The following is a 15,539-nucleotide window of genomic DNA, read 5'->3' as shown; positions in this document are numbered from 1 at the left end:
GCCACATATCTGGCCCTCTCTGTGCTCGTCTGTGGTCTGGTACGGGGTCACACAGCAGGAATCTCTGAGATATTTCAGGAATGCTGCTCAGTCGGGACTGTCAGAGACTGAGGATGTGTGTGTTTGACCATGTGAGGCACCTGGGGCACCACAGCCAGTGGAGTCGTGGTTGTTAAGGTTGAGTGGAGTCATCACTGGGTGACCTGTTACTTTGCCTTTGACCTTCGCTCATGCCTCACATTGTCATGTTATGGCTCATATTGACCCTTTCGTCATGTCATAGAGGTCTTTGTATTGTGTTGCAGAGATATCTACCGCACTTAGCATGCTTTTTTTCTTGTTTTGTATGATATTAAAATGAAAATGTTTCATTTTTGGACTGCTGGTTGGACAAAACAAGCAAATTGAAGGGCAAATCTATGTTGGACTTAAGAAAAGTTCAATTTTTTGACATTTTATTGACCAAATGATTAACCCATTACTCCAACAAAACAAGTCGGCAGATGAATCGATTAGGAAAATGATTAACGATGAAAATAATGCCACTGCTTCCAATACTCTCACAACAGTCTCCTCCTACGCCTCCCAGAAGCTGCATCATCAACTGCGCAAAGCACATGCATCACATTTAAAGCTCATAATTTATAATGGTAGAGAGGGAGGGAGCACTGGTGGTCAGGATGATGTAACTGTGCTCCAGGCAACTGGACACATTGGAGATATACTGAACAGTATGTAAGAGGTTGTGCAGCACTTGAAAGTTCTCACAGTGCTGCAGGAATGGCTGAAAAACGTCAAGAAGACAAAGAAAAACTGCTGCTGCTGCTTCTCTCTTGCTGAACGAGTGTTTTTATACTCTGTCTGAGGATGAGGATGTGAAGGAAGGTTGGCTTCAAGGGGGCGAGATAAACATATGTGGAGTCTTGAAAACATTCCTCCTCATCAGAGTCTCGGTATCAAAGTGTGTATGATCCTACAAACACCCGCAGGCCAAACCACACACACACACACTCACGTCTAATAAAACAAACTGGGAATGGATGGGAACGCTGACAGGTCATGACTGTGGATTGTGTCGTGCTGAGTTGTTTGCTTCTGTTAAGCACCAAGGTGCCAGTTAGACTCTTCAGACCTCAGCAGTCATGCAGTGTGGGATGTGTATTTAGGCCCGGCGGGGTGTTCGTCATGCAATTAGTGCTGAAATTACAACTTTAACATTAACCTCATCATGATGGAGTCAAGAACATGACATATTTTGCACCTATTTTTTACGCCGTTGTGGTTTTTTCCAGCGTGTTTAAGGAAAATTTAACATACAGGCAAATATGTGTAGAGACACACATGCTCCATCCCGTAATAGGCCGCCTCTGTGCGCAGTAATCATAGGGGGCTAAAAAAAGGAAAGTCAACATCTGGCCTGGGAGCAGTAATCACAGGTTGGCTGTTATTAAGCTGCCAGACGAGACCTCCGAACTGAGAGGATTTAAGCTACTCTCATTACCAGCTCACAGTGTCGGTCAGGTGGGGCAGCCAAGGTGAAGGCCAACGGACATTTACCGTGTGAAGGGTAGGCAGCGATCAACAGCTGCTTAATAAGAGGAGGCGGATCAATATTCTCAGCGTAAATCTGGTAGAAAAAAAAATAATTGTGTTTGTGGAGCAGCAGGATTGATCTGGTTTAAAGTCCAGATTCTCCTGCTGGAGATGTACTAATGGATATTACTAAAACAATCCTGTTAAGACACGAGGAAGTGAGCTCGTGTTTGTACACTAAATGTGAGGCTAGCAGCTGGTTAGCTTAGGTTAGCAACAAGTAGTCCAGCATGTAACCACCATTAAAACAGCAAAAGGATGTTTTTACACTTCAGGTTTTCGTACCCATTAAACAAACAAGATGTGTAACATGTTAATTAGAGAGCTTTAGGACTGTTTTGTTACCTGTGGACAGAGGCAGGCTAGCTGTTTCCCCTTGTTTTCAGTCTTTGCGCTAAGCTAAGTTTAGCTAAGCTAACTGCTTCCTGGCTCTAGCTTCATATTTAGCATACAGACAGGAGAGTGGTCTCAATCTTTCCGCAGGGTTTTTTTCTGGGGAGTTTTTCCTTATCCTACTCAAATCGACGGGTCAAAGGTCAGAGGATGTTGTTCACAGATTGTAAAGCCATCTGAGCCAATGTGACTGTGAGTTTGGGTGATAAAAATTAGCTCCCTTCTCTCAAGTAGTTGTTTTTCTTAACTCCCTTGAACAAATGCCACTTACACATTTCTGTCTCTGTTGCTGATCACAAGGTGAACTTCAAAACCATCCAGACATGAACCTGCATGACTCTACAACGATTCCTTCATTTCACTTTAAATTCACAGATCTAGCAGACAATGACTGAGGGTGTTCTCTTTCTCCACAACCTTGTCGAGATGACGAAGAAATCTGTGATTCACCCACCCTGAGGTGAGTTATATTTTAAAGGATGACACACCCAGGGTGCCCTGATACGGATACAAACAGAGAGACATGATACACACAGGGAGGGCAGGAAGGATGGGTGTTGGAGAGTAGACTGAACGTAAGTCTGTCTTGACGAGTTGTGTCTTGTGAACGTATGATATCATACGACTTTCTTCTCTTGAACACTGTGAGAGACTGGAGGGAGCGTAACTGGTTGTCAGCGTCAACTATTAAAGGGCTAGTTTGACATTTTGGGGAAATTAACTAATTTGTTTTCTGGCCAAGATTTAAACAAAAAGATCGACACCACTGACATCTCATTACAATAAATATGAAGCTACCACAAGCAGCAGTTTAGCTTAGCTTAGCACAAACATTGGAAACAAGGGGAAACCGCGAGCATCGCTCTATCCAAAGGTAACAAAATCTTCCTATTGGCACCTTTAAAGCTCACTTATTATCCCACTTTATCTTGTTTATGTAGTCTGTACAGAAACCAAAGTGTAAAAACAACAAGATGCAGGAAGTTTCCGGGCTCAGCCAAGAAATACTTCAGCCCACAACGTTTTCATTTTTACAGGTTTTTGTGTGGATTAAACAAATGAAAACATGTTTGCTTCATACAGAGACAGGCTAGCTGTTCCTCCCTGTTTCCAGTCTTTATGCTAAGCTAAGCTAACAGCAATGCTATGTACTACATTGTTATAACTGTGTAGTTACCAGACAAATCTGAGAATGGTATTAATCTTCTCATCTAACTCTTAAAGCCAGGCTGTTCTGAATACCTTCTTTTTTATGGTCGCTGAGGGGTACAAGATCTTTTTTACCTATACTAGTATTATGCTTTAATGCTATTACATGCTATTACTGTAATTTTGTCCAATGATCAATTGAAAACGTAACTCCTTCGCTAGTTTTTATGTGCTTAGACAACGTAAACGCGATAGATGAGCTCCATGTCTCGCTGTCTTCATCAGGCCCTTTCCTCTTTTTTTGGTGGAGGTGAAGCAACTTCTCAGTCCTTTGAATACTTGTCATCATGGGCTAACAGACAGGAAGACGAGCTCCTGCGCTTCATTATTTGGCATCAGCGTGAAGATGTTCTTTTCCTTTTATCACCACAGTCAGCTTTGTGTGAAAAGCCCGGTGATGTAGCAGGTTAAGCTAAAGTCAACAGTGTGGTGTCAGCAGGAGGTTATCACAGCATTAAGCCCCCCATGTGACGCTGATAGACCGGGGTCAGGTTACTGATAGAGACACAAGAAATGCAAACACAAGCTAGCGAGGCGAAAAAGGCTTAATCAGGGTATTATTATTACAAACAGCTGATTCTGATTTCAACGCAGCTTAAAAGTGTATAAAAAAAGTGTTTATTATGTTAAAAATTGAAAAGCGGTGGCTCTAACAACGGCGTGTGTGTCATTATGAGGACGGATTATCGGTGTTATTTGGTGTGTGGTCAGACGATGCCTGTTGGTAATTAGTCCCAGCGCTCTTGTGACAGATTAAACCACCTCCAGACTGTACCAAAGCTGCAGGACTTCTGCTGACGCACACATTAACCACTGCCTTAATAATACCTCCCTCTGTGTTCATAAAAAATCAGCACTGTTAATTCACCACAGCTTCAAGGCTTTTGACAGCATTGTTGGAAAGTCCCCTAATTGAATGTGATGGTGCGCACAATAAGCACCTCAAGCTTAATTACAAGTTAAGACAGAAGAAACTCATAGGAATGCAGGATCCATTAGCCATTTCTGAACCTTTCCTTCCTTCCTCCCTTACATCCTAACTTTACTTCCGGACTTCCTTCCTTACTCCGTCAGATTCTCAGCTCTCTTAAGTGGCAGCTGGAGGAAGTGACAACTGCAACTAAAAGACCCCGAGTAGAAAAATAGTCCAGCCTTTCTCACGTTACCCATTTCGACACAGAATGCTTACCGAGCATGCCGATCCACGGCTCCGGCTTCAAAGCCCCTAGACATAAACAGCGCATCGAGCTGTGAGGGATGTTTCAGGACGGTGTGTGTGTGTGTGTGTGTGTGTGTGTGTGTGTGTGTGTGGAGGGGGGGCGGAGGTGATGGTGTGAAACCCAAAGCCTCGTCACCACAGCTCTACAATGCGAGGATGACAGGCGGCCATGACCGGGAATTTCAGGGGTCAGGGCCGGGAGTCTGGGATTCCCTCTGTCAGTTTTTAGAGAGGAATTTGGTGTGTAATGCAAGGAAGGAGTTAACGGGTGTGGAGAGGTCCTCGTGTGGCTTTACAGTGTGAAGCAGCTGCTGCTATAAAGGAACTGATTACCAAGTTTGGAAATGGATTCAACTTCGTCAACAGGATGTTTCACAAAGACAGAAAATGTCTACTGTTCTTTTTGTGTGCGTGAAGGTGCGATCGTGTGTGTGATCGGACCATGTTTTCATCGGTGAGGAAATAAGAAAGATAAATCTTTCTTTAAATACACGTACAAAAAGCCAAACGAGCCTATATGTGGGGAAAATATAGCAAACCCAGCAGCCTGGCAGACGTTAGAGCGCACAGACGAGATCACTGGCACGCTTCATGAATTCGTATGTGTTTATTGGGTCATATCCATCGAGAGGACGGATTGGGTGTGGAGTCGAGGCAGCGTCGCTGAGGGTTTTATGATGTTGTGTTAGCTCCTGAGAGGAAAGGCCACGCTGATGGTCAGGATGGGCTTTCCTCTAAGCACTCACCCGTGTACCTGCCACTCCTCTTACTCTAACCCCTGTCACCATATATCACCAAGAAGTGACGTGCAAGGGAAAGCTGTCTGTAGACCAGAACCGAAGTGATAAATCAATAAAGCTGGTCGGTGAAATAATCTTCTCAGAACAAGAAGCAGATTAAAGCAGTTGTATTGAAATTCATGTGTTGACGTCCACATCATGTTAGCTGTCACAAAATCAGACTGATTGATTTGCTGGATGCACAGTCATGAATTCATCCCGCTGCACTTTGCTTTCACTGAGTCGAGTTTTAATCCTCGCCTTACTTCACTTCCAGAATTCCTGCTTAATTAAATCCACCCCGGTGGCACTGAAGAGTTCAGGATGCTGGCCTCTTTCCATGACCCGGCAGTCACTTAAAAAACCAGGACAGTTCATTCACTTATATTAAGGACGTTTTTCAAAAGTGATGTGAAACAGCCACAGCAGTTAAAGTCGCCGCAGAGGTAGAATTTGCCTCAGATTTAGTGTCAGTGTGAGCTCGTTCTTCAATATCTGATGTTGTCTAAACACGATCAACGCTTCGAGGGACACACGCCTCCGTTATTGTTGCACAAAACAAAGACATACAGTTCGATTCAGAGCACCAGAGTGTCAACTTGTCCCATTATCAGACTTGTACAGTGAAAACTGAACACACATGGACCGAAATTGCCTGTTAATTTGTCTGTTTGGTGACATCATTACTACAGTATGGTCAGAATTAGAGCCTGACAGTTGGCCAATACGAAAACTTGCTTGTGGTTAAGTCATTTCAGAGATTTGAGTGTATTATTGGACATAGAAACGTTGTTCTTCCCAAGTAAATTCTGTCAGTCAAGACACAGATAAACCCTTTCTGTTATACTGCAGGATGAAAAGCAATCTGCTTCATAATAAGCACATTAGAGAGAAACAAGAATCCGGGATGACCTCAAATGAATCTTTGGGGAAATCTCACACAGTTGGCACAAGACGAAGGACACACACCAAATTAAAACAATGATCTCTGCTGAGCTGAGCTCAAATAATAACCTTCCACTGGACAACATATCACTCCAATGAAATCAGATTATGACCAAAATCCAGTTCACCTCAATCTGTTCACAAAACTATAGTTCAGGTACGACGTGGTTCCACCTTTGTAGATTTAAATCACCAAAAGATGGTATTTTTTAGAGAGATATTGTCCAATCTATATAAATGTTATATTATTATCATGATGTGCAAATATCATCTTTGTTTTGGATATTATTATATCTTGATATGACGTAAGAATTGTCTTTTCCTGGTTTTAAAGGCTGCGTTACAGTAAAAAGATGTAATTGTCTGAATTTACCAGCCTGTTCTAATGCTTGTCTTTACCCACTTAGTCATTATATCCACGTTACTGCTGATTATTTATCAAAAATCTCATTGTGTTACAAATTTGTGAAAGTGCCAATAGCCATTCTAATCACCATATGGCTGTAGTGATTTGAAAATACCAAGAAATATACAGTGTATCACGTTACAGACTTTAAATATCGCAACATCAACCACTTTCTTGCCGAATTATGACGAATTCAGTACTTTCACTACCTTTAAAATGTGGAAACAAACAACATTAGACCACAAATTAAAAAGACAACATAATAATAACAGGTTAATGAAAGTCTGGGTGTAATAATCTCCTCTAATTTAGTACTGAATCATCAAAAACGTCAAATTATCACATACATTTTTAAAAAAGTGCAACTTTTACATAACTTTGGTCGGACAGGAATCAGGAAAAATGACCTCAATTAGTCCGATACTATCTTTGCATATATATATATATATATATATCAGTGTAAAGCTGGGTCTCAGTCCTTTGACAGGAGAGTGTAAGAGTGTGAGGCAGCGTCTGTACAAGCAGCATAATCCAGGAAACACATCAGTGAGGGTCCAGTCCAGATGATGCTGTTGATAGAGGAGGTGAGAGAGGAAGAGACTCTCATCACTCACACACACTGTCTGTCTGTCTGTCTGTCTGTCTGAGAGCGTGTGTGCCCTCTGAGTCAGAGGAGGATGACAAATCAGACCTATAGTCCAAAGTCCCTGCATAGAGTTTGTGAGTGTGTGTTTCTGTCTGGGCTGGTTTGCAGATGACACATCCAACCTACATGGGCACACAGTTGCTGGGAAATCTGCTTTAAAACTACAAAAGAGGACAAAATAATGAGTTTGAGGGGGAGAGAAGCTGCCACATGAGGGCTTGGAGTCTTTTTGTGCACAGTAATAGTGTTTTTTTAATTGTATCTGAGTCTCGTTACAGTTCCCATTACAGCTGCATCCTGTAGAGACCAGCCCAGTGCAGGCACACCACCACCACCACCACCACCATATATCCAGTCTGGGGATATATAACTGAGAAAGCATCACAGATATCGCTGAATAAATGAGAAAAAGTGTGGCTCGTTGGTTTTAAGTACGCTAACAGTGTAAAAGGGGCTCACGTTTGAAGAGACTTGACAGCAGCCAGCCTCAGAAACAAAACAAAGAACCGTCCCGCGGTCCCAGAATAATTTAAGGAGTCGCGCTGAAAGTACATTTAAAGTGCAGAAACGTGTTTCCTGTGCGGATAAAGTGCTTCAACTCACCTCTAAAAAGAAAGTATCCATTTTTTAAGCAGCGGCCGACCTCACGTCCCTTTGTAGTCTGAGTTCAGGGTACCACAGCTGAGGAGGAGAGGAAGCTGCTGTACTCCCAAATGATTTCCATCCGCTTCCTTCAGATAAAGTAACAAAAAAACCCTCTTCTTTCAGACTCAGAGACGAGTCATTTTTGCAGTCCTGTTTTCTTTCACTTCAGAGGAGTTTGCTCAGTGTCCCGGTGCAGGCTGTGTGCCGCCTGTGTTTCTGCTGTCTAGTCATTTCAATGGACCCGGCACATTATGCAGGGAGGCGGAGCCTGCAGGCCCAGACCTCCCTCAGCATACGCCCTCTTTGTGTCCACTGCTACAAAGGCTTAATGCTTTTAAAGGATGTGCACCTCCCAGAGAAGAGATACTAACACAGGAATACATATACAAAGGGAGCAGTTGCTGCCAAATGACAGATACCAAGTAAAATGCTTTAGCACACTGAATTCACTCCCATGTATATATATCTATATCTATCTATATATGTGTGTGTGTGTGTGTGTGTGTTTGTGTGTGTGTGCCAGACGGACGTAAGAATAATTTTGACTTCCTCCTTTGGGAGAAATAAAGTGAGAAGGAAGAGGAAGAGGCAGATCAGAGGAGGGGAGACTGTTTACAAAGTGATGTGGGTCTCAGGATATGTGCAGTCTGACTTTTTTTTTTTATGTGAAGGGAAGTGGTAAATGCTATGTAATGCATGCATTTTGTGCTAAAGTCTGAAATGACCAGGTTTTGTGCTTCAATAGATGAGAAACTGGCTCTGAAATGAATCCAGCGCTGGAGTAAATTAATTTGCCAAGTGCTCGAAGGGAGCGTAGGAGCAAATTGATCAAATAAATTGACTCGAACAAAACAAGAAATCATCTTAGACTGTGTTTTACTTGGGTTCTTGTAGCCTGAAGCTAATTTAATTAAGAAATGATAAAATACATTTGAGTTACTTATTTTCTTAAAAGGATTTTGGGGAAGGACACCTTTCCTGAATTTAAGATATATAAAAAAAAAAGTATCAGCAAAAAACTCAGTTTTATTAGCAGGGCTATACTGTCCTGATCAATACCAGTAGCCGAGATCATTCACTCCCATATCCTTGCTAACACAGCATGTTCATTTAGTATCAATAAAATTGTAATTCTATGAGTATTGAAACTTTCTTTAGTAGTTATTTTCTCTCGCTTCTTAGATAATAATTGCCTGTACTCCATGTGAAAGTAAAGAGTAGAGAAAGTGCAGACACAACAGTCACCAGATTTAGTCATGCTGGTTGTCTTTTAAGCTTTATGCAATCAATTCCTATAAACGAGATGAGAGGAAAAACCCTGGCTGTTTAATCTGCGACCTTATGCCAGTAAGATCATCCAGTCTTGACCTGTGGATAACAGTGGAAAGACACACACAAGTTAATCTATACGCTGCAGTCCTGGCAAATTGTGTTGTCTGTTATGTAATCAGTGTTGTCTGTGCGGCAGCTAATATACTGTAGTGACATGGACGAATGTTTTACTCTGAATTTCATTTAATGTTGTTCAAAGCTCTCAAATCCGGCTCCTGGTGACTTTTTTTTTTTTACATGTTGTGCACCCATCTTGCATTATTTAAAAACAGAAAGGCCATAAAGTGTTGTGGGTTTTTTTCTTTTTACTTTGAAGCCAGTTTATCTTCTTTTATTTCTGGATTTTATCGGGCTTCTCAAGAACTTTGGTTTGGGTGGTGTCAAGGTTAATGTGATGCAGTTTTGTGGATGTATCAAAATAGTTAGTATGTTAACACTAGAGTGCTTTTTTCATGCAACAGTAATGTAAAGTAACTTTACTGGCATTAAGGGATGATTTTTTTTATTAATACAGTCCAAATATGTCTAAAGGAATGCACATTTTAATCTAATTTCTACGATGTGTGAGCGCAAATAAAAATGTATAATGTATCATTGTTTTTTGTCCATATGAGAGTTGAAAAGTTTAATGAAGTGAGTCAGTAATTCCTGATTAGAAGGTTAGGAGCAGCTTTAATAAGAACAACATGATCATTGTTTGTTCCTGTAAAGACGTTCTGTGACTAATACTTGAACAATGCTGTTGCCAATCTCAAAGCTTGTTTACAACTCAGGGACTTTTTGGCTGTGGCAGTTCTGACACGGACAGACTCACCTGGTTCTCCACCGACTGACCTCCAGCTGCTCTTTTTCTCCGCAATGCTACACAGATTAATCATTATGTTTGTTATGTCACTGCAATGCAGATAGCAACTAACTCACTGCAGGTTTCCCTTGTTTTTCTGGATAAGTGTTCCTTTTTTAAAATCAGCGCTTTCCTGACCTTTATAGTAAAACCGATATATGGGGGAAGTTCAGACTTGGTATTAAAATCCGTCACATCACATGCGGACAGCTTCAAAGCCTGTCAATTCACACCTGGCATCAACATGTGTCTCAAGTGACCACCTGTAATCGGATCTCATCTCCCTGCTTCATGCAAATAAACTAGAACAAACGGATATGATGTTTTTTGCTCAAAGAAAATAATATTTTCATGTATAACATTTGCCAAATTGATAAGAAGGCCCAAACAGTTAAGAGTTTTTTGTGGACAGTGTTTCACAAAATTTGCAGTTTCTCATAACTCACAAAATTGAGCATTTCTTTAAGGAAGTCTGGCGCCTGTCTCCACAGGCATCAAAGCAGGTACCTATATTGGTTAATGTTTACTGTATTTGTAAAATTTGACATGTTTACCGTCAGAGAGATGTTGTCCTCTCTCATATCTGCTAAATGTTGGGGGGTAAGACACACTTCAGACACAGAAGCAGACAGGAGACTAATAACAGACTAATAGAACGATGGATATGGAAAGAAGTTTCGGTATTTGTGAGGTGCTGACCCGACCGAAACTGGTGACAGATTAAGCTTTGTGCTGGAACAGTCCACTTCATGTCTCAGGTGATTTGACCCTAATCGTAAAATCAGAGAAGAATGCCAGCCGTGCCCTGCTGAGGATATTCAGCATTGCACCGATTAAGCATTACCCATTACACATTTGCCAAAACCAAACAATAGTGAAAGCTCTTTACGTGAGTCACTAATTCAACCCCTCAATGTGACACTGTGGCGAGTTAGCAGGCAGGAAGAAAATGTAGAGCAAAGCTATTTTTCACTCTACCTGAGAGGACAAAGAGAGCAGGAACAAAACATCCATTTGGTCATCAAGATCCCCAGAGGGCCCGAGGGGGGGAAGGGATGGGGTTCACTGTAAGACCTGCTGTTCTTCACTCCTGCAATGGTCTCAGTCAGTCAACATATGCTGGTTTGGTCCTTTGAGGGGAACAATCGTTCAGGTAAAGTGTGAGCAATGCTTGTCAGGGGTATTCTTGTTTTGAAGAGGATTCATAAAACATCGGTGGATGATCGCAGCAGGAAATTAGCCAAAAATACTTAAAAACCTGGCGTTTAGTGTTTTTTTTTAAATTGTATAGTCAAATGAATCATTAACTATCATCATATTATCATATTACAGAAATTGGGACCAAAATACTTTAAGATAGGGTCTGTGAGCCGAAATCCAACCATGATTGTAACAAATACTGTTATTCTCCTCTTGCATCTTGAGACATTATTGAATGTCACCTCAAGCCTTTAAACACATAGCTGTCAGTGTCAGGGAGGTAATTGGATCACGAGTGCACATGTCACAGCTTAGTTTTGCATCAAAAGTTTTCAGTTGCACTTGAAAAAACAGATTGGTGACCCTCCACACCCAGGTAAGCACTGATGGAGATGCCAGGCTGACTCGAGACTGACACAATGATAAGCTGAGTGTCATGTCTCCAAGGCCCATGCAAAAAGTTTCTGGTCAGACTGAAATTGAAAACCACGAGCAGATGTGTTTCATAATGGAGGACGGTTACCAGTCCTGCAGCTTACAAGAGTGCACAAGGCCACTCGAAGTTCTTGAATGAAAATATCAAGAGGCAGGAAGATGGATTGAGGATAAAGGGGAAGTATTCAAGGTCCCATATTGTACAGAGTAAGATTTTTGATTATAATGGATCTCTAGGTGTACAAAAACACTCTAAAAGTATCAAAACGCTCAATCCATGAGGAAATACACACAACTCGTGGTCAGAAACTGTGTCTTCAAACGAGCTGTCAAGACTGCCTGCTCAGGCCTGTGAGAGCTGTGCTGTGCTGTGTGTTTTTTGTACATTAAGGCATGAAAACATTCTCTCACTGACACCCAAAATAAAAGAATGACCCTGAACATGATGTGGGACCTTTAAAAGAAATATAATGAAAACAAAATGTTTCTTAAAGACTCTCCAGTGTTGCATTTAACTAGCTGACACCCATAATAAAAATCCTGCACCTGACCATAATATGGGACCTTTAAAACATATATAATGAAAACAAAATGTTTCTAAAAACTTCTCCAGTGTTACATTTAACAAGCTGTAAAGTGAAAAGCCTCGAGGCAGTTCACATACAGATCCACTGTGCAATCTATGCCCCCACTTCCTGCTCTTACAGCATGCGGTACATTTGTGGAAAGCTCTGTGGCTCCAGAAATGGTCTCTATATAGCCATATACAGTGGCACCAACAGACAGAGCCAGAGCCAGTGATATATGTATGGAAGTTTGTTTTTATATGGACTCAAGGAGCCAAGGTACCAAGGGTAATGTGACCGTTTCAGATCAATATTCTGGCTCTATTATATAGATGTCTGATTAAGCGTGAAAATAGAGCACGACATGTGAAGAATTGTGTATTCGGAGGGTTAATGGAGACCACTGGCAAACAAGACCTCAGGCAAAGTCATTCAGGTCGGGTGAAGGACCCTTTTGCAGCCTCGTGTCAAACAATGGGTAAGTCTGGCTTGAAAAACATGTGATGGAGGTCCCACTGACTGAGAGTGACTGTTTGATTAGTCTCTACACAGCCACAACCAGACCATGATAATCACTTAACTGGAGCTGGTTTGATTATGTAAAAAGCACCAATCCATGCATGACTGCTGGAGCCACGACTGCCAGCTGAACAACAAGCACATACATTGATCTACACTCAGTTGTATCATGATGGTACCATCTGTTTTTTATTATGATTTATGCTTCAAGTCAGTGGAAACACTTTCAAATTCAACTAGAGTTGGATAGTAATGGATTACATGTAAGCTGGATCTGAAAAAAACATTGTTTAATTAGATTATAGTTCCATTTTCAAGGATTACTTGATTACATTTTGGATTATGTCTTCAAAATACTGCAAAAAGTGCTCCAAGTTAAGTACATTACCTTTGACATCCTGGTCCATGACTGTTTAGTCTTTCAATGATAATTTATGGATAATGGAGTTTTATTCCCTGTATTATTGCTTTGAAAATGGAAAATGAACATTTTGAATAAGTGATCCTCTTGCTTTAACAGTAACAAGAGTAAAGTTCTCCATGTTGTCCTTTGATTATAAAGCAGCAGCAACAAAAACCTGCACTAAAGAAACAGCATCCCACATGTTGTAGAAAACACATACAGTACCTGATGTTTATGCCGGTGCTGTTTTTGGTAAAGGTAATTTGATTTGACTTGAATATGCAATAAGGATTTCATTTGCATTGAGATGTTTAAAGAGAGAAAAAATACTTGTGGATCTCCTCTTTTCCCCTCTGTGCCCTTTTTCTTGAGTTTAATGTGCAATATTTTCAATGTTCAGTGATTTTAAAGTCCAAAAGTATTCAGATTAGATTTTGTAATCCAATGGATTGAGTATTGAGTATTGCATCTTTCAGGCCTTGAATTCAAGTCCTGAAAATCAAGACATAGTTTCCAGTTATTTAGCTATAAATATTACATGACTGTGTTGCCAGACCCGCAAATGATGGTGAGTCATTATGTTTGGTTAACTAAAGACATTTGAAATATGTGACTCTAACACAGTCCATTTCAAAACCTGATGACGGCAAAATTTTTTGCAATATTGGAAATGCCATTATATCAATAACTGGACTATGAATATAAAAAAAACACCCATATCAACACATACCTGATACCAGGAAAATAAAGCCAAGTCAAGCAAATTTTATTCATACAGCGCAAAATCACCAATTTGGCTTTATAAACTGCACATCAGACAACGTGAACTATTAGACACTTAGACAAACATACAGATAGAGCAGCAGAAGAGGGACACACTTGCAAAAGATGTCATGCAGATGTTAATTTAGACAAGTAGAATTATAATATAAAGAAACAGAGTGATAATCGGTAAAAGTATAAATAACGTAAAGTAAATAATAAGTGTTGATCCGTTCATACAAATGAGAGCAATGACGTAATGATTCCTTCTGTTGAATTTCACTAATGAAAATGATGTGGTCAGTGTTCATTCATCCTTCAGGACAGCAGATTATTGGACACACCCAGGGAACAAAGCAAACAAAGGAGGAGGGAGGGAGAGGGCGTAAAATTGATTAAAACAAATGTAGTTTAGATAAGATGGATGGCAAGAGCAGTGAACATTGAGATAAAAATGGATCATCTAACAATAACATTAAACAAAGGTGATTCAATCTTTATTGGATCACTCTCACTGGCAGCATCACATTAATGTGTAAATATGGTCGATGACAAATCCTGGTGCCACATTTATTAAATCATGTGGCCGATCCTGGAACACCACCGAGCCAGCAGGTCTCCAATAGAGAGCATCACTCACACCTCTGTCAACAATCTGTGTTTTTATGACGATGACGGGACAAAAATATTCTGTAAGTGGCAACGATTCACTGGATTCAATTGTAGGTGTTTTTGTCTGTGTTTTTCTCCATTAATTCATTAAACCTTTATTTATACTCAAGATATTATTGAGGGATGACCTTCGTCTGCAACGACATTGAGGAAAAACAACAACAACAAAGAGATATACAGAAAAGGCAGTCCCACAATTGGCTAATAAAAAGCCATTAAATACTTTTAGATTATGGAGGATATATATATATATATATATATATATATATATATATATATATATATATATATATATACTGTATATATATATATATATATATATATATATAAAGCCCTTAAATTGTGAAACCATTTTTCCTCCATAATTTTCCATTGCATAAAGAATTAACACAGACAGTGTTAGAGCCCTTTAGTATATGGAGGAAAGAGGCAACATACAATTAAAAAGGTAAATACATTTAATATCTAAACCAGGAGTCTGCTGCCACATTAGCGGGTCTGGTGAGGCTCTGAACAGCAGTCCTTTGAACTAAATGATAACATTAGTATGCTAACATGCTTACACTGACGATGCTAACATATTGGTGTTAAGCAGATATAATATTTACCATGTTGACCTTAACACTTGCAAATCACCACTAAACCCAAAGTACAAGCTACAGCTAAGACTGATGTGAACGGTACTAGTTTTGCTGGTATTTGGCCATTAACTGAAATATCTGACAACATTTTGACATGATGATGGTGTTACATGAAAAGTCACATAAATATCTGTACTACGTTTCATGGCAATTCATCCAGTAATTGTTGAGACATTTTACTCCGAACCACAAATGTCAACTGGCCTTAGCATAAAAGAAAATTGTGATGAATCCTCTGGGGACCATGAATGTCTGTATAGAATTTGTGACAATCCATCCGATAGCTGTCAAGATTTGTCAGTCGGAGACAAAGTAGTAGACCGATTGATC

The 15,539-nt window shown here is 40.3% G+C and overlaps 1 protein-coding gene across 1 annotated transcript in view; it reads right to left on the bottom strand.

Moving 5' to 3' along the window:
- myo10l3 (myosin X, like 3) overlaps positions 1 to 8,036 on the bottom strand; it is a 64,730-nt gene extending 56,694 nt beyond the window's left edge. Inside the window, exon 1 of the mRNA XM_084361446.1 lies at positions 7,794 to 8,036. Within this exon, the coding sequence (XP_084217572.1) occupies positions 7,794 to 7,814 (21 nt within the window). The 5' untranslated portion in view covers positions 7,815 to 8,036. The remainder of the gene's footprint in view (positions 1 to 7,793) is intronic.
- Positions 8,037 to 15,539: the final 7,503 nt, after the last annotated feature.

This window comes from Pagrus pagrus (genome assembly GCF_965226575.1).
Source record: "Pagrus pagrus genome assembly, chromosome: 9".
Classification (NCBI taxonomy): Eukaryota; Metazoa; Chordata; class Actinopteri; order Spariformes; family Sparidae; genus Pagrus; species Pagrus pagrus.
Note: the sequence above shows the minus strand (reverse complement) of the source record. Positions and strands in the feature narration are given on the sequence as shown.